Below are 18,518 nucleotides of genomic sequence, written 5' to 3' on the forward strand. Positions count from 1 at the left end.
AAGGAAAGGGGTCAGAGGCGGGAAGGGAAGCTCAGGAATCCTGGTCTCCAGGATTGTTGCAGACTCTGCAAATATTTAAGCACACAGTTGGCTGGTTTCCCCTCACGAGTGCAGGACTGCGGCTGTACCCTGACTCCAATAGGTAATGCTTAAAAGAATGTCACATGAAACGTGGATTGAGGATCTACTTCATGATGATCTGTAGTAGAGCTGAAACGATTCCTCGAATGATTCGAGCTACCTCTTATACAAAATAGCAACTAGCAACAAATCTAGCTTCTTTTCTGGAGTTTGGAGACTAATGGGTCATTCTACGAAACCAGTGCCATTTGGGGGCGCAACATTTGATAACATGTCCAAGGCACAAAAAATGTGTCAAAGTGTGTTTACAAATTTTGGAGCTACCAAAGAAAGTGCTCACATTGGCATGCTGTATCAGAAAATTCTATTTCTTCAAGAGAAAAATTTTCATATGAAAAATAACTGCTCTTTAACTAAACAAAAATGTATTTTATCTGATTACTCGATTAATCGATGTGATTTTCAGTAGGATACTCGAATACTAAAATATTCGATAGCTGCAGCCCTAATCTGTAGTGTCGTCTGAATCAACTGCTGTTTTGATGTTTGCACCTCACAGTTAGTGGTTGTGTCTACACCGCCGCTGTCTCTGGTTGTGGTTAGGACTTTGAACGTTGGATTCTCTGACTTGTTTCAGAGGTGGTTGTTTTTAGGTGAAAGTTTCCGTTCAGAGATTTTGAAAAAAGCCACTGTAAGGTGCTCTCAACGTGAAGTTAAATTGTTTTAAATACACACATTGCCTCCGATACAGGACAGTCCAGAGGCTTGTGAAACCTTACAGTTTGTCTTTTTGATGAGCAAAACATCTCTCTCATGCAAGGCACAGTGTTTTAGTTGTATCTGTTTCCTAAAAGGCCGAAAACAAAGTGTGTAGGAGCCACACACGCGCTCAGAGTGAGCAGCTAATAGAGGTGTGAGTCATGCTGTCATAGACATGATGACAGCCGTGCTCGTGGAGGTGTGAAGTGCTTTATATGTAGAGAAGGAGGAATCTAAGGTCAGCATCAAGCTCCTCCCCCACTCTCACTCCCTCCCCCTGTGTCCCCCCCTCCCTTGTACCAGCCTGTTCCTCCGTAATAGCCTGAGATGTCAGAGACCATTTGTCTTCTACGTACGACACACACACTCGTTCTTGTAGCTCTGCAAACCCAGTGCAGACCTACTTTTGCATGCTTGCTGAAATAGAGGTCTTCTTTGTTCAATGTATCAACCCAAGAGCTTGCTCTGTGTGTGTGTGTGTGTGCATGTGTGTGTGTGACTCTCCTCTGTCCTTCAAGCCCTCTCAGTTGTACAAAAACATACAGCACACTTCTTTTTTCCCTTCCCTCTCCCTCATTTACTCCTTCTCTTCCACACATGCAGGATGTATTAAGGGCGAGCCCTGCTCTTTCTCTCAGGTCGGCCTGCACAACACTCCACAGTATTCACACAGTGGTAATTTAACTAGCCTTGGTGCTGTGTGTGTGTGCTTGTGTCTCAGAGTGGCGCTGGTAGGATTGTGTGTTGTAGGATCATTTAGAGCAGATTTTATCCTCTCACTCCAGTCTTGCAGAACAGACATGGAAAGATGATCTGATAGAGAAATGAGTGCTTGGACTCCACGTGAGTCGGCCTGTTTGCATTAAATTTTGTCTGCACAGCTACAAAATTTAAGGAGCTGAAGTTGGCAATCTGAGCTGGGGCTCTTAGCTCACTTCTTACAACTTGTTAGACACCAGTCATGTCAGCTATGGATGGCACTCTGCCTTCCCTGTTTGTCATGTGTGTGACTATCTCCAGGAAACCTAAACTAGAGTTTTCCAACCTTTGCTGGCTGTGAGCTCTTAAAGTTTACCCATTGTCCTCAGCATAAAGATACTACTGTTTCTCCTAACATTGATGGTAAAGACTATTCTTAGGCATATGCCAGTGATTTTTAGAGTCTGCAAACACCAGAATAAAAAATATGACTCATCCTGCACCCCTGGGGCAGATGCCTTGTCTGGTCAAATAAAACTACTATTCTTATATTGTCTTCTACCACAGTTTGACATTTATTTTATGAGTATTAGATCACAGCACTGAACCTTTATGAGCTTCAGTTACCAAATAGTAATCTCAAGATCTACCCTTGTTCATGAGCTATGGAAGGGTACCGAATTGGGTACTTTTATAGGTACTGACTGATTTCTGTCTGTAGTACCTTGTATCGATTCATGTAAAATCAAAAGGTACCATGTTTAGGTACCTAATCGCAATCTTGTGCCTGTTAGAGAGTGGAAGAGAAGGCGATTTTCCATGCTTGACATGAACACAGCATTGGAAGGTTATATGTTGAAGAATAAATTGTTGGATTGAAGAACTTTAAGATTTTATTAAACAAGTTAATATTCTTTACCACATAAACACACACAAAAGTACCAAAAATCGGTAGCGTTTAGTACCGATACCAAATGCCAGCTACCATGCATCGGTATCGGATCATTTCAAGTGTGAAAGGTGCACATTCCTGTTATGATCTGTCAGAAAAAGCATCACAACATTTTTAAACTAGAAAAGCACTCAGAGAGCTCAGACCTCTGCCAAGCATATTGTGTTTGTCACGAAACACTTAAGTCCTACTTTAATGTTGTACTCCCTTTCAGCAGACTTAGTTGAAGGTCTGTACGATGATTTGTTACCTGACAGTGTTGAAAATTATGATGACCCTGTACATATTTCTTATTGTGGATCTTAGTATCCAGAATATTGCCAGGATCTGGATTGTACTTTGTAAGAAATTATGGTGACCTTGTCTTGTATTGTTTTGCAAAGCAATCCGACCACTTACCATGGAGATATATACACATATGGTGAAACCAGCCCTATTTCACAATGATAAAGAATCCTGTCAAAAGATCCTGGATCTAGAAGGTAATCTGGATCCCCTCTAAAATTTAATCACTTCTTCCTTATCCCATTTTGAACATTTCCTGAAAATTTCATCATGATGTGTTCGTTACTTTTTGAGTTATGTTGTTCACAGACAAACAAACAGACAAACTCTCCCAAAAACATAACCTCTTTGGTGGAGGTAATTATGTTCATCAAGTTTACCCTCCTTAAAAACAATCTTAATCTGTGCTGCAGTCGTGTTTAGTTGTACAGCTAAAGGTGAAGAGTAATGTGAAGGAATCAGCACACAGCTTTCAGATGTTTATTTAACCTCAAATTCAGAGCCAGCATCTTGGAGCAGTGACAGGGTGCAGATGTCAGAACCTCTGTGAGCCGCTCAGCTCAGACCCTCATCACACGTCCAGGGATGCAGCCAGAGCCAGCAGCCTTCCATACATTAATGTTGCTTAGTGCAGCACATCAGTGAGGGAGGGCGTGTGGGGTTGGTGGTCTGCAGGGATAAGATGTACTGAGCTGGAGAAAGTTGCATACTGAACTGAACATCCTGTACCAAACGGTTCAGCACAAATGCATGTTCAGTATTGCACACATAAAAATGGGGCGCTGTCGTCTGTGTTTTGAAAATGATGCTGTTTTATGGAGAGGAACACAGAGTCAAATACACGTCTAGGTGATGCTGTCGTGCACTGCAGATTTCTCTGAGATAGAAACAGAAAAAAACTGCATGCAGATTGTTTTTTTGATCAGATTGTTTTGTTGAAAACATTTAACAGAACCGTCGCAGAGACTCACCCTGTTGATGTGAAAAGTCCACTGCTTCATCTCGTGCAAAATGGATTGAATGTAACACACACACACGCATGCATAGTCCGCAGGCAGGCAGGCAGGCAGGCAGGCAGGCAGGCAGGCGTGCAGGCTGGAGAAGGCAGGAGGGATTTTCCCATACTGCCTCTGCAGCAACTGCCCTAGATTCCAGCAAACGATTGTCTCGATGCAACTCAGCTATTATTAGAGCTGTATTACCAGGAGAGATGGATGAGGAGGGAAGGGAGGAAGGAGAAATGCAGAGGGGAAGAAAAGTTGCTGAAAGAAAACAAAAGCATGCCTTGTTTTTCCTCCAGTTTGTGTCCTTGACTTCTGCTGAATATTCAACACTTGATCTACTTCTGTTTCTTCACATATGAACATATTCGCTGGCTGTAATATTCCATGTTTGGAGCTGGGTTTATACGGTTAGTCTCTGTTTTTCATCGGCATGATGAATGTTGTCACCTCAGCTCCCAATCTGACTTTTAATCCTTATATTGTCTGATCCACCAGTGTTGTTTTCGTTGTTTTCTTTAACTACATTATTTTTTTCAATCACAACGCCTCAGCTTGTAGTTTTGCAGCTCGCTGAGTTGAACCTCTGTTTCATGTTATCTGCTCAGATTCCTGACTCTGCACAGCTCAAAGGTGCAGGAGATATCGAGGCTGAACACTGGATGAAGAAAAGAAGATAGAATCTGTATCTGTGTGTCATCGCTCCAGGGGAAAGAGATAGCTGGCTAACAAGCTGGAAATGCTATCAGCCCTGATAAGCACTTAGAAATGTTTATCATTGACCAACGTACCAAAATATAGTTTTTCTGATTTATATTGTTTCAGAATCACTGGAATCGAAACTGAAATCTGTTTTGGTGACCGACATCACCACAACTTTTATGATTTTAAATCTGTTGTCAGGCTGAAAATGAGCCTAACCTACTGATAAAATGATTGCAAAGTATTTGATCTTTCTTGCATTTGCATCCAGAAATTCCAATGTCCCTGCTTTGGAAAAGCACTGTGAAGTTTCTAGAAGTTCAGACTCAGTAAAAAACATGCTGGATAAAAGTTTTCGTAAGTCTCATCTGGCTATTTTTAGAGCACACATGCAAACTATCGAGCTGATGAGGAACTAACAACGGCTGAACTAATAAATCTGCTCTGATCACAAAGAAGAGATGAAGCAGACTTGAAGTTAATTTACGTTAAATCAAAACGATAAAATAAATAGATTTTCCATGTATTTAAAACACGTAGCCTTGCAGTGGGAACTGTCTGTGTAATTCTCATCTCATCGCTATATCACACACTTAAATCTGCCTCACATCTGTTTGCTCAGTTGACTGTGATTCATTCCTCCAACATATTGAGCTAATGACCCATGGAAGCTAAATAAATATGTTTACAGCCGACCAGAAGAAACCGTAGTCGCACATGAAAGATGAAATCCATTTCCGCCTGCTTCAGAAGTTGGTATTTTCCTTGCATTGCGTCGACAACAACACAGAGCTATTTTTGGATGTGCCTTTTCCTTCCCTGTCTTCCTCTCACCTCTCCCTCCCTCCTCTCTCCTGGGCCCACACATCCTTCGTATGGAGAAGAGGAGGAGGAGGAATAAAGGAGGGTGGAAGCTGGGTCACATCACTGCGCTCAAGGCTGTTTACTTTTCCCCTCTTGCTGGCTTTCCATCTTTTTGTCATTCTGTCTGCCAGGTTTATTTCTTCCTCTTCCTACCGTTCTTAATTCCCTCACACGTCTCCAAACTGTCTGTCGTGGTCGCCGTCTGCTCCTGTCTGCTCTGGTTCCCGTATGGGTTTATCAGAGGGAGGGAGAGACAGACAGGGAGAGGAGAGGAAGAGATGACCTTGTAGAAGAGGGGATGTCTCTTCATGCTGTCATTGACTATTACTTCAGCTCATCTGCTCTCTTATTCTATTGCTCTCCTCCACATTACTTGCACCCCAGTGAAGTTCCACAACAGAGCCACTCTTCTTCCTCTGTGCCCTGTCTGTCTCTCCGTCCGTCTGCCTGTCTGTCTGCTGGGTCACCGTCTCAGCTCATCTTCTCTGCAGTCTTGTTAAAATGCATTTTATTAGTTTGGTGACTTTACAGGAACATGATGAATGTTTTCCTGACCTCAGCTGTGGTTGTCTGTGTTGCTTCATTCCAAAGCTGTTGCCTTTAGACTTTGACACTCAGTCATGTGTCTCCAGAGTCTCTCTGGGTTTTTCACAATAAGAGTCTTTGACCGCAAAAGTTTGTTTTCATATGCTAAAAATGAACAACATTCAGCTTGGTCTTTTGCAGTTTATAAACGAGGTGAAGACCTGTGTGGTTGAAGCTGAGGACACTGTAAGGACACACAGAAATCATAAGTTATATTGTAGATGGGGGTGGGAGAGAAAACAGTTGCATGGTAGTATTAGGGTTTTTTGTTTAACAATTTAAAATTGTGCATTTTTTTGTTAAAAAAAACTTTTTTTTTTTAACTTAAATCCTTCATTTTGGACTTTTTTTTAAGCTGGATTGAAAAAACGTTGAGACTCACATGTGATGTTCATTTTTTTGAAAAAAAAAAAAAAATAATAATAATAATAAATTAAAAAAATGGCTTCAGGTATCATCTGTAGACATCATCATTATCATTCAACTTTCTCACTTGGTCTGATGTTCAAAAAAAAAAATTGCAAAATTCTGAAATACTAAAAGAATCGCAATTTAAATCGAATTGGCACCCATCATTTCGTCACAGCCCCAATCGTAAGGTGGTATTTGTGTCTGCTTTCCAAATTAAAGCCTTCATCCCTGGTGATGTTATCACTGATCCCGTTCACTGGTGACAATCTGTGGAACACTTAAGGCCATTTATTAAATCATAAAACATACATCTGCTGTAAATGTATCCACAGATCTTAAAACATTAGTGCTTTTTGAAAAGCTGAGCTTCAAATAGTTGAATGTTTCTTTTTTAAGATTCTTTACTCATTCTGAAATGGAGTAAGTCATATGTGTTATATACAAGAAATTTGAACACAACCATTATACAAGTATGAAATGCACACTGTCGAATAACATAATAAATATAAAAAAGAATGTGCATAGCTAAAAAAAGGGGGGAAAGGTAATGCACATGTTAGGGGTTGAGATAAAGTGATAATTGCATTAGGGCTGCAACTATCGAATATTTTAGTATTCAAGTATTCTACTGAAAATTCCATTGATTAATTGAGTAATCAGATAAAACATATTTTTATTAAGTTAAAGAGCAGTTATTTTTCAAGCAAGTGTAAAATCAAGTGACTTTGGGTGATAAATTCCAAGTTCCGTGCGATTCTGATGAGATATGAAATACAAGCAGCTTATGCAGATCAATACATGCTTTCATATTAGTCTCCAAACTCCAGAAAAGAAGCTAGATTTTTGCTTGTCGCTATTTTGAAAAAGAGGTGGCTTGAGGGGTCTGAAAACTCTCTAAATATGGCGTCAACTCTATTTGAAATGCCACTCTTTGATCTTTTTTGAAATTAAACGATTCCTCGAGGCGGAGAAAATTCCTCGATCATTTTTTGTAATCGAGTACTGCAAATAATTTGAGGAATTGTTTCAGCTCTAAATTGCATGGGTAAAAACAAATAACTATTGCACGTTAAGATTGCTTGGAAACCATATCTGAGATTTTTGCAAATATTAACTAGGAAGTGGCTGAATGCCAACGTTAACTGTGCTCTGATGTATCAAACAGGCAGACATGCAGTGCTACTTAATGCACAGGGTGGTCTTTACCTAATATAGTCATTTTTCCTGCTTGCAGTTCACAACCTGTCTTTGTTTATTGTTATGTTTCACTCATAAAGAAGATAAATAGTTGATCTTTCAGCTCTTGCTTCTCATTTGCATTGCTGCCATGACAGGCTGAGCACTCTGTGTTTGTGTGGCATGTACTCAGTCTGGGATTTAAGTACTGTCTGTCCCACAGGTATTCAGTTAGTGATCTTCTGTGTTGTACCAAAAGCATTAGCAGGCTGTCTACTGAAAGCATTTAAACTGTTGATGTGCGTGCTGAAAGCATTTCAAGTGTAATATTGAGCAGTTCAAGCATCAGTTTGTGTTTAGTGATTAAAGTAGGAGCAGTCACTTGAAGCGATGAAAGCTGGATTGTTAAACAGGTTTATATTTGAAAGAAGTTCTACTAACATCATTTTAATGCTCTTAATAAACCACCTACATCCATTATCATTCTTCTACGCATTTTTCCCTGAGGGATGGCAGGAATGAGATCAGATTGGATTCTCATAGACCAAAGGTTGCTGAAAGTGATGATCAGTGTTTTCTGTTTTGCATTGATGTTCTCATTTTCTTGTGTGTCATACATCAGACGTGGACCTGTCTCTTCCAGTAGTCTGGTCGCTTTATTGGCTTGTGTTCAGGAAGATTATCCTCAGTAATTTTGCCATTTGACACAAGTTTAAACATTCAAACTCAAAAGGAAAATACCTTTTATTGTCATCTGCTGTCATTGCACTGTCTCGCTCCTGGGTTTGCTTTCTGCAGTCTGTCTGAATCTATATGATTGCAGCATCGCTCTCCTGCAGGCTCTGACATCTTTAGTCCGGCACAGATTACAGAGCAATCATGTTAAATAACAGTGATCTGAAAAGTGACCAAAGTACCCCCAAAGGATTATGATTTCTCATGTAATGGAGCCACAGCCACCCTGCCTTTCTTCCCTGTAACAGTTATGTGTTGGTGATGAAACCCACACAGTATCTCTGGGTGTGTTTTGCATGAGGAGGGAACATCATATGTCTTTGCCTAGAGCAGCTCTTCTTGAATCTCTGTTTTGCATGATGAGATTTCTTCTTCTCTGCTCACTCTGTCCCCGCACCGTGACATTCTCCCTCCCTCTTTCTCTCCTTTCCTCTCTTTTCCTCTCCTTTCCTCTCTTTTCTTCTCTCTGACTCTCTATCCCTCCTCCGTCTGACTCTGTCTTGCTTGTTGGTAATTGCGGGAGGAAGCATGCCAGCCGCCCAGCAACTCAGCCGCTCAGCCTCATATATTCATGTTCCTCAGGGGGACCATCTCTCCATCATCGTGTGTGTCTCTCCCCTTCTCTCCCCCGCTGATTGATATTCTGTAGCAGTAGAAAGAAGCAGCAGCAGCATCATTTGGTCCGTTGTCAGGGAAGGGGCGCCTTAGTTACGGCATTGTGGACCAGGTTGCTGTTGTTGTAGGTTAGTCACTCAGTTTTCAGGCAGCTCCTCTCCTCTTTATGTCCTGATTCATCTTCAATCTTTGGCTGCCGGACTCCTTCCTCTCTGTGCAGTTGTCATCGTCCTCTTCTTCTTGCACACATGATGCTCTCATCTTCTTCTCTTTGTTCTTCTCCACATCCCTTCTTTTCTTTTGTTCTGTTTCATCCTCTTCTTCATTTTCTCTCCTCTTCATCATTGTCTTCTTCATGTCGTCTGCTCTTAGCCTCTCTTTGTCTCCTTCCTCCCTCATGTCACTGAAGCCACGTCTGTTATCATCTCATTCCTTTTTTTCATTACTCTCTAATTTATTGCACAGGGATCGTCTTTGTCATTTCAGCCTTTCCTCCTTTTTTCCCTTTTTCCTCTGACGATCAAATAATTCTGCTAATTATCTGCATGTCCACATTTCCTCTCCTCCTCACTGAACCTCTTTCTTCTTCTTTTTTTGCTTCCTCTTACATGTTTTCACCCAAATCCTTGGTGTTTATTCTGATTATATAATTAAATATTTTAAAGTCTTGTCTCATCTTTTCCATCTTCTTTATTTTTCCTCTGTTGCACAAATACTGCTTTGTGTTGTTGTCTTCACTCCTCCTCCTCCTCCTCACTATCCTCTGCTGCTCTTTAACTGCTCTCACACACTCTGGAAGCTGAAATGAGTTCAGCGATTTTATTATTGGTTTCTTACCTCACGACCCTGTCTGTCTTCTTTAAAGCTAAAGGAGGGCACATCGATGCTTGCTGCAGGCTGTTATGATATTCGTAGGCTCTGAGGCGGCTCTTCAGCAACTACCTACACATAACGCAGCCGACAGCATTGTTCCCTGGCTGTTAAACATCCATGTCCATAAAGCTCCACACTCGGCGGGCTGTTATAAATGTGCCGTCTCCTGGGAGAGAAGATGCATATCGTTTAACCACAGTATTTCTGGTGTACTTCTCTCTTTGTGTTTGAAACTGCGACAGAAGCCCACACTCTGCTCCTGAAACACACACTAACACTGCTTTTACTCAAAGCTATTAGTAGCTGCAAGGATGGACTGGTCATATAATCTAAGAAAAATTAACTGCTGAATATTCCAGACTCTCATCATCAACGTGTGTGCTTTTACATGTTGGGAAACACTGGATATGAGAGTCCCTCTGATGACAAATGCTCAATAGTTCATCTGAAGATTGTTTGTATTGACGTCAGGTCTGACGTAACACTTCCTCCGGCAGGACCAGTCGTGTTTCTGCTGCTGAAAATAGTGGTTGGGTTTAAAAATCCCCACAAGCTGTAATTTTGGTCGAGTGAGTGAGTGTGTGTGTGTGTGTGTGTTGGGGAGGAGGTTGTGGGGCGGGGGGTAAAGGGGATAAAGAAGTCTTTTTAGGCTAGCTAGTCTGCATGTTTTCTGTGCAGTCAAGCTCAATAAATCAGATTAGAGTTTGTGGAGGGTAGAGTTTTGTGTGTGTGTGTGTGTGTGTGTGTGTGTGTGTGTGTGTGTGTGTGTGTGTGTGTGTGTGTGTGTGTGTGTGTGTGTGTGTGTGTGTGTGTGTGTGTGTGTGTGTGTGTGTGTGTGTGTGTGTGGACTTAAAGCTTTGAAAAGCTGGACAGACAGACAGACACCAGAGGAGACTCATAAAGCTGCTTGAAAACTTTTATAAAGTCATCACAAATGCCCTAGAGAGTAGAGCACCTCCAGGTCACACTCAAAAGTTAAAAATGGAAATAAAAGAGGTGACTTTTTTTAGGAGTTTTATCATGAAGCGTAACACCTGGATGTGAGTTTCAAACTTCAAGTTGTTGCACATTAATCCCATCTTTGTGCTCGTAGAGTATGTTCAGCCACAGTGGGGCCTCTGTCCCCGTCTCCTCTACACTCTGCATTCTGTACGGGTATGTGCTTTTTTCTGGCGCTCTGTTTAAAAGGCAGATTTTGCTTCTCTCTCTGCATTAGTCGTTTTCTTTCATGCCTCGTTCTCATTGGCTGCCGGCGGCCTCTGGTGCAGCCAGCCAGAAAGCTGCTCTGTAGACATTGGTGATAGGCAGATTACTCAGCCCTGCACCACTATACACTATATTCACGTTTCTTTACATATAGTGAACATATAGCTGTCACATACTGTACTGCTGTCACTAACTAACAAGCTTCCACACCCTCACTAACCTCACTTGTTCCTCTGAGTCTCTGCTGGATGCTTGTTAGTTGTTCTTTGCTGCACACTGAGTCAGAAAAAAACCCTCCTTACATCTTTATCATAAATCTGCAGCTAATCCTGAATTGGTGGGTGATTATTATTAGAAATATCTAAGCTGACTAATGGCTTTATGAACCAGAGAGATGCACATTTCTTCAGCTTTATGAATCCTGATAACTATGTTACGTTAATCATCACGTGTAGCAGCAGAGGGAACCAAAATAGAGGTGTATCCGCGTTGATTATGAGAGAAACACAAGAGTGCTGTGTGAGAGATTCGCTCAATTAGGCTGACGTGAAAAAAATGAGGTAAACAAAATGAGAAAAAAGATCAAGGGAGTGAAAAAATAATGGATACCTTTCCACTTGAGTTGGTTAGAAATTCAAAGATGTTAGGTGTCACTCTTTTTCAAGTTTAAAAGACATTTGCTCTGTCTAATTTATTCTTATCTGATGCAGAGTGCTGGGATTGAATTTGAAGCACAGCAAAATTATAGTAGATTAGTAAAGACATCAATTGAAATAACTCTAAAATGACAAGATGTGACGTCATCTATTATTTCATTGAATTATTCTGTTTTGGAGCCCATCAAAGGGAAAAAAGTTAAATCACTTTTTTTCCATGCAGACTTTCATTGCATTCAGCAATGTGTAGTTTCTTTGCATACGTGTAGCTCGTTCCAAAACCACCCAGGTAACAGTGTCAGGTATAAATTGGAGAGGTTTATTTTAGAATTTAACATAATACTTACCCTTGTAACAAATTTATTTCGAACATTGCTGAAGTAAATGAAAAATGTACTTTTTTGCTGATGACCCAGAGACAATTTTACATTTGTTTTGTGTTTGCCTATTATCGCCTGCACATTGGAAGGACATAGAAAAATTTATCTATGAGAAAACTGGACACTCTATCACGACAGGACCAAAAGATATTATTTCAAAACTTGAATGTTATGATAAACCAGTATGCTTTATAACTCATCTCCTAATGTTGGTAGGTGAATTTCACAAACATAAGATAAAGTTTTCCAAGTCCTTACCTAACTTTAGTATCTTTATTGTAGAATAAAATGTTTATTTAGCCACTTTGAAACTGATGGCAAACGAAAGATTCATTTTCAGTAGCCCGAAAGTAAGCTTTTAATGACATACCATGTGTCTTATGTATTGTTTTTTTAGCTACTTTTATTTAATTTTAATTTCCTGTTCAAATCCAATATTATGATTATAAGTTATGAGTGATACTGTATTTGTTTTATATTATTATTTCACTGAGACTTGAAATTTATGTATGGCCTGATCGTCTATATTGCCTTCATTATTAAAGTTGTACACTGAAAATATAAAAACAGTGTTGGGTATGCTAATGTAGATTGTGATACTCTTCAACACTTGCTTTCAGCTCTTTTATCAGCTTTGAGCTCCAAAATCATTCAAACACACTCTCTTACTCTCAATCTTGTACACACACATCCTTTTGCGCAGTGTATTGAATGAGTGGAGTGTGAGGTCAGCTTCATTCTTGTGTCTAGGTCAGTGTCTCAGTGTCTTTAATTAATGCAGTGAGCAGCGGTGAGTGCAGTGATGTTCAGCCTGCAGTGAGAGACAGAGAGAGGTGATACTGATGCTATCAGCTGCTGTACAGAGCTGCAAGTACAGCATCTGCTCTTCTTTGTTCTCTCTGTCTCTTTTCTGATAGAAGCCCACTGATTCAGAGCTCTGTGTGTGCGTGTGCGTGTGTGTGTGCGTGCGTGCGTGCGTGCGTGCGTGTGTGTGTGTGTGTGTGTGTGTGTGTGTGTGTGTGTGTGTGTGTGTGTGTGTGTGTGTGTGTGTGGCCAATGCTCGGTGCTGCCTCTTGTTACTATAGCAACAGACTCACCAGACACTGAGTTTTTCCATTCCTATCATGTGTGTGCTTTTCTTACTAAATACTCTGAGCACTTCAGTATACTCTTTGTAGTGTTGGGCGAAAAACCATGACAGTATGGGGTTGTTGATCAATTTTGGACATCCTTATATGTATGGGACAATCGGGAGATATCCATTACAGCTTTTAGGAGGGGAAAGAGGGGAAAAAGCCAGTTACTGCCGTTTGTAGTGTACACTGGACCGTGAAACGTCAAACCAACCACGTTGTCAGTCTTTTGAGATCCTGCTCAATTTTACAACGTCTTAAATGAAAGTGTTTTAAAATGGCGAATTGTTCCTCAGACCACAAAATAATGCCGCAGAGTACTGGAGAGACTCTGATGTTTAATCCAGAAGAGCTTTACTCAGCAACTACTACAACAGAAAAGGTTTTCGGCCCTATCTTTCCTTTCTTTGCCTCTCAAAGGCTTAAAAATATGTGCTAGACAAATTAAACATGTAGAATGAAGGTATGAATAACTACATCCAAACAAACAATACCCATCATTGCGATCTCCCTTCAAATGGGATGTTTTTCAAAATGCAACAAACATTGTTTAAAAACTGTATCCTGGTTTTATTTCTTCCCATGGACACAGCCCCTGCTCTGTGAACCCTCTGTCATGTGTTGTTTTGTTTGTCTGTCAGGGAGCCGCAGCACATAACTCAGGCTTAAGTTTGTTATTAATAGCTTTTGAGATCACGACTTGTTACTACTCCAGTATGCGGGAGAACACGTGTGCACACACAGACACAAAGTGACTGACACAACAGGTTTAACAGGAATGTCTCACTCTCCCTGTCGTCATACCTCCTTGTGTGCTAAACAAAGGAGCAGGGTGGTATTAGCAGAAACAGCTGAGGACGTAGATAACCTGAGAGGAATTGGACGGTGAAAACACACGAGAAGAGCTGGATGATTCCATTTCGATAATTCATCCTCTTTAGATATATTTTCAGTACATTGAAGTAAAAATCCACCAGATTAATGCAGTGTTTCTCTCCTGCTTTGTATCTGTGTCTGTAAGCCTGTTTTTGTGCAGAGCCCGGCCCTCTCACAGTAGCTCTGACTCACTCAGCTCTTCACGGTGTGTGCTGCAGGTGTGGACACTAAAAGTAAACACTTTGCGGGACATCTGTCCCATTTACAACCCCCCATTCAGTAGCCACAGCTTGAACCAGCACCGATTTGAGGAGTTGGGGGTACATTGACATGAAATCCTCTTGGCATAAATGGCTTTGACCCCTGCTTCGTGATGAATTCAGATTGATCAGGTGCAGCTCAGCCTCTAAAGCTGTTTCCATCAACAGACATGTGTTTTGGGTAACAGTAAAAAGTGATTGTTGGAGAGTGTAAGATGTTCCACAGTGGGGTGTAGGTACTGTTTAGAAGCAGTGATAATGACTGCTTCTATGTTTGTTGTCTTGGTTGTTTTTTCGAGTGTGGCCCACTCAGCTCTGCTCTATAATTTTCTGTCCAGCCTGTTGTTGGCCTGGGGCCCTTTGGCTGACAGTTAGTGGTTGATAGAGTTTAAACGGCCTGGGCTGACAGACAGACGGGTCACCATGTGAGGAATGCGCGTCTGTCTATGTTCAATTCAAGCACAAATATTTGTTTATTGGCACAAAATGTAGGTAAGAAGGGATCTTTTACATTTCAGGGGTTGTGAAAATCCTAATTTTGGTTCTAGTTACAGCCTGGGCACTAATGGCAGAGGATGGATGAAGCGTAAAGATAAAATGCAATAACAGTAAACAAAGGAGGACAGACGGAGGTGGCTGCCCTCAGTGTGTGCAGGCTGCTGGGACTGATCATTCAGTCAGCCACTGCAGTGCATTATGGGAGGTAGAGGGGGGAGGGTGGGAGGCTGTGTGAGGAGAGATGCACTCAGTGATCCCACTTCCTCTCTGCCTATGGAGGCAAGAGTGGGGGAGGGGTGAGTGGTATAGGAGGATGGATGAGGGAACATGATGAAATGAGAGAGGCTGATGTGTTCACACACATGTACACAACCACATAGATTCACACACTCAAAGAAAGACCGTGCAACAGTCATTTCATATTTATAGAGCAACCAGAAAGGCTCTGAGAGGCTTGGCTGTGAATGCAGAACGACTGTAGTATCTCTGTCAAAGGAAACCAATCATTCTGGGTTCAATGAGCTGATCCACTCCCTCAAGACAAAGACTCTTTACTCTGCAGCAAAGTGGGATTAATGTGATTGCACATGTGACAGTAAAACATGGGTTGTAGTGAAGCTGCTGATGATTCAGTTTCCCCTCTCTTACATTCCTCTCACTGTAAGTTAAAGTCAGGTATGTAATGTGGGTCATGGTGTTAAAGGGTGTTGCTACTTGAGCTCTGTAAACACTGATGTTGAAATGTTACATTCCAACGAGCAGGTCTCGCCTCCATCCGAAGAACACAACACAGACTGCACACCCCGTTGTTTTCTGTTGGCTATGGATGTTGTTATTGACCGTGTCTCCGTCTTTCCACTCTGCAGGTTTACGTGGAGTTTGACGACCAGGAGTGGGAGAAGAGAGAGTGGGTGAAGGTCTATGAGGATTTCCAGCTGTTTCTACTGGAGCACCAGCTGGTCTGGGCCAAGAGGAAGGAGGGAGCAGCAGGAGGAGGAGGGGCTGGAGGAGGAGCAGGAGGCCTGCCGCAGGGATCCAAGGCCAAACACATACAGTGGCCCGCACTGGTAGGATCTTTGTTTTCTATTTATAGACCAGACGCAGTAATAGAAAGAGTCAGCCATAGGAACACACTGACCACAAACCTCCTTCATCTAACTCCAAAACCTCAGGATCTTTCATCAGTCCGGCTGTGTCATAACATGTGTTTCTCTTTGTGAGTGATTACCCTGCCATGTGTCACCAGCTCTGTCATGGTCTACACAGTTTTGTTGAGTCTGTTGTCAGAGATTTTGAAAGATTTTGGACTCATTTAGTGTGATTAGCCATTTGTGCCTGGCATTTTTTCCTCATAGTTGGGAAGCTGGTTCTTCTACATTTCCACGGTTGTGTGTTTGACTTCTCTTCAGTTAGGAATCCTAACTCTTCACCTCAGGTAGCCTCTTTCAACTGCATTAACCTTTCTAGGAACCAAAGAACCTTTCTAGAAACTTAGATGCTTAACCTGCATTTGCACTGGAAGAACCGGAAGAACCAGTGCTTAAGATCTTCGGCGGCTCAGCTTCAGTTACTGGCTTCAAATAAGGCCCTACTCCAATTTCTTTGTGCAACACAAACCTCACAGCTGCTGCATCTTGTCAATTCTGGTGTAGAGAAGCAGGGACTGCATGGAGGTAGTGATAGTATAATAAAAAGGGGACATCTCCTTTGACTTTGACAATGTTGATAAATGTGATTAAACTTACACGGAAGTCTTAATGAGCAGGATAAACCAGGAGGAAAGGAGATGAACTAAACCTAAGTTGATTAATCTTTCTCTTTTTGGTTTTGAACTTAATCTGAAGTATATGTTATTAGTCAACATGAATACATTCTACTTTACCTTGATGCCCTACCAAGAGCATAATTCCAGTTGGGTTTATATGACTATTGTGATCAATTCTGGATTAGATGATGAGATAGGAACTGTTCTGGTTGGTTGTTTATGTGCTCAAGGTGCTGATTGGTAGTAATGTAGCTTGTCATCCAGACATCACAGCAGCGTGATCCCATGAAGGAGATGAAAGTTGAGTGTCTGAAGTACCAAGTACCAATTCACATGAAATCAAAAGGTACCATGTCTAGGTACCTAAACGCATCCCTGTGGCAATGAGGGTGTGGAAGAGTAGGTGATTTTCTATGCGGGACATGAACACATTGCAAGTTTATATAGTAAGAAATGAATATGTTACATTGAAAAACTTTGACGGTTTATTATCAAACAAATTAATATTTATCACCACATAAACTGAAAACTGGTGTCGCTAAGTACCGATAACAATTGCCAGTTACCGGGCATCACTACCTAGTTTTTTTTGTAATTTTTGTTTGACCAATTTCAAAGTCTTCTCATTCAATCTTAAATTATGGAAGACGGTAAAAGGAAGCACCCATAAAACGTCTGCCAACTTACCGGGCGTGTACATGGCTGTTTAATCGGAAAACAAAAGAAGTTGACCAGCAGTAATTTACTGACTCATTTTCTTCCAGTTGGAACGTTTTTCTAACTCCAACCTGATAAGATGTGGTCGTGCTCTTTTCCACCAAGCTGACATAGTTTCCTCTCTGCCTTGGTCTGTGTGAAACAATGCTACAGAAGCTCAGCGTCATCAAATGTCAGGCGTAACTGGAGCCACTTATGCTTTTTATTAATGGAGTGAAACATTTCCTGAAGGGAGAGAAGCAATGTGAGGTCAGAGGACTGTACTTGGCGGAAGTGCAGTCTACATGTATCCCCCTGGAAGTATCATTAACTGCCACCTTGTTGTGCTGATGTGTTCCTGTTGTGTGTGTCTGTGTGTGTGTGTGTGAACCCTGGCGCTGAGTTTCCTCTGTGTCTCTGTTCTCACACAGATCCTTTGGTGTGGAGTCAGTGTGGTTGCTGTGGTGTTTTTGTTGTCTGCATGACACACATGTGAGGTGACGGTATGTGTCTGCATGCTCATGCTGGGCCAGTGTGTGTTTGTCACATATTTAGTCTGCTGATTGTTTCTGTGTCTGTCCCTGACTTGAAGGATTGCGTTTGTGTGACATTGACGGCGTTTAGTTTGGGACTGTGCGCGAGCTTGTCTGCCAGTGTGTGCATGGAAATGTGATTCACTGTTTTGATTATGTAACAGCAGAGTGCACAGCGCCATCTGGCACATGTTTGGGAGATAAGAGTTCAAAGACTTTTTCACACACACACAAACACACAGAGACAGTTTTTCCTGCTTGTTTTTCTCTCTGTCTGACTCCTCCTTCGTTTTTTTTCCTTTCACACATTCGTCACAACACTGCCCATTTGCTGCTATTGTCATGGCAACAACGTCAGATTCAGACACACATGCAGGAGACACATGGAGCTGTGAGCGTCAGGGCAGATTGAACCTCTGTTATATTATAAGACTTTCGACCACGTGTTAATCTTTGTGATCTGCTGCCTGTGTTTTGGGGATGTTCAGACCAATGAATGAAGAATTAAAGCATGCACAGGATTTCAGGTGTGTTGAATTGTAAAAACACAAAACAGTTCTTCCAATTTGAGGAAGAGACCTGCTGAAGACTGAGCAATAGCAGCCTAAATAGAGCTGGATCTGTGGATTTAGAAGTCTTGAATTTCCAGTTTGTTTTTTTTGTTAGGGTGCTAAATTGTTCGTGGTGAACTAATGGATGTTAAAAACACCCATATTTACCCTCCTGTGCGCCCAAGCTGTCGGTCAAAGTACAAGCAATGTAAGCCTGCTGTTGGCT

General features: G+C 41.6%; 1 protein-coding gene across 1 annotated transcript in view; it reads left to right on the forward strand.

The window, feature by feature from the left end:
- Positions 1-18,518, forward strand: part of jmjd1cb (jumonji domain containing 1Cb) — a 108,532-nt gene that overhangs the window by 33,114 nt on the left and 56,900 nt on the right. Inside the window, exon 2 of the mRNA XM_074662854.1 lies at positions 15,614-15,814. Within this exon, the coding sequence (XP_074518955.1) occupies positions 15,614-15,814 (201 nt within the window). The remainder of the gene's footprint in view (positions 1-15,613; positions 15,815-18,518) is intronic.

This window comes from Halichoeres trimaculatus, unplaced genomic scaffold, assembly GCF_033239565.1.
Source record: "Halichoeres trimaculatus isolate MK-OKI-2021-1 unplaced genomic scaffold, fHalTri1.1 fHalTri1_scaffold_23, whole genome shotgun sequence".
NCBI lineage: Eukaryota > Metazoa > Chordata > Actinopteri > Labriformes > Labridae > Halichoeres > Halichoeres trimaculatus.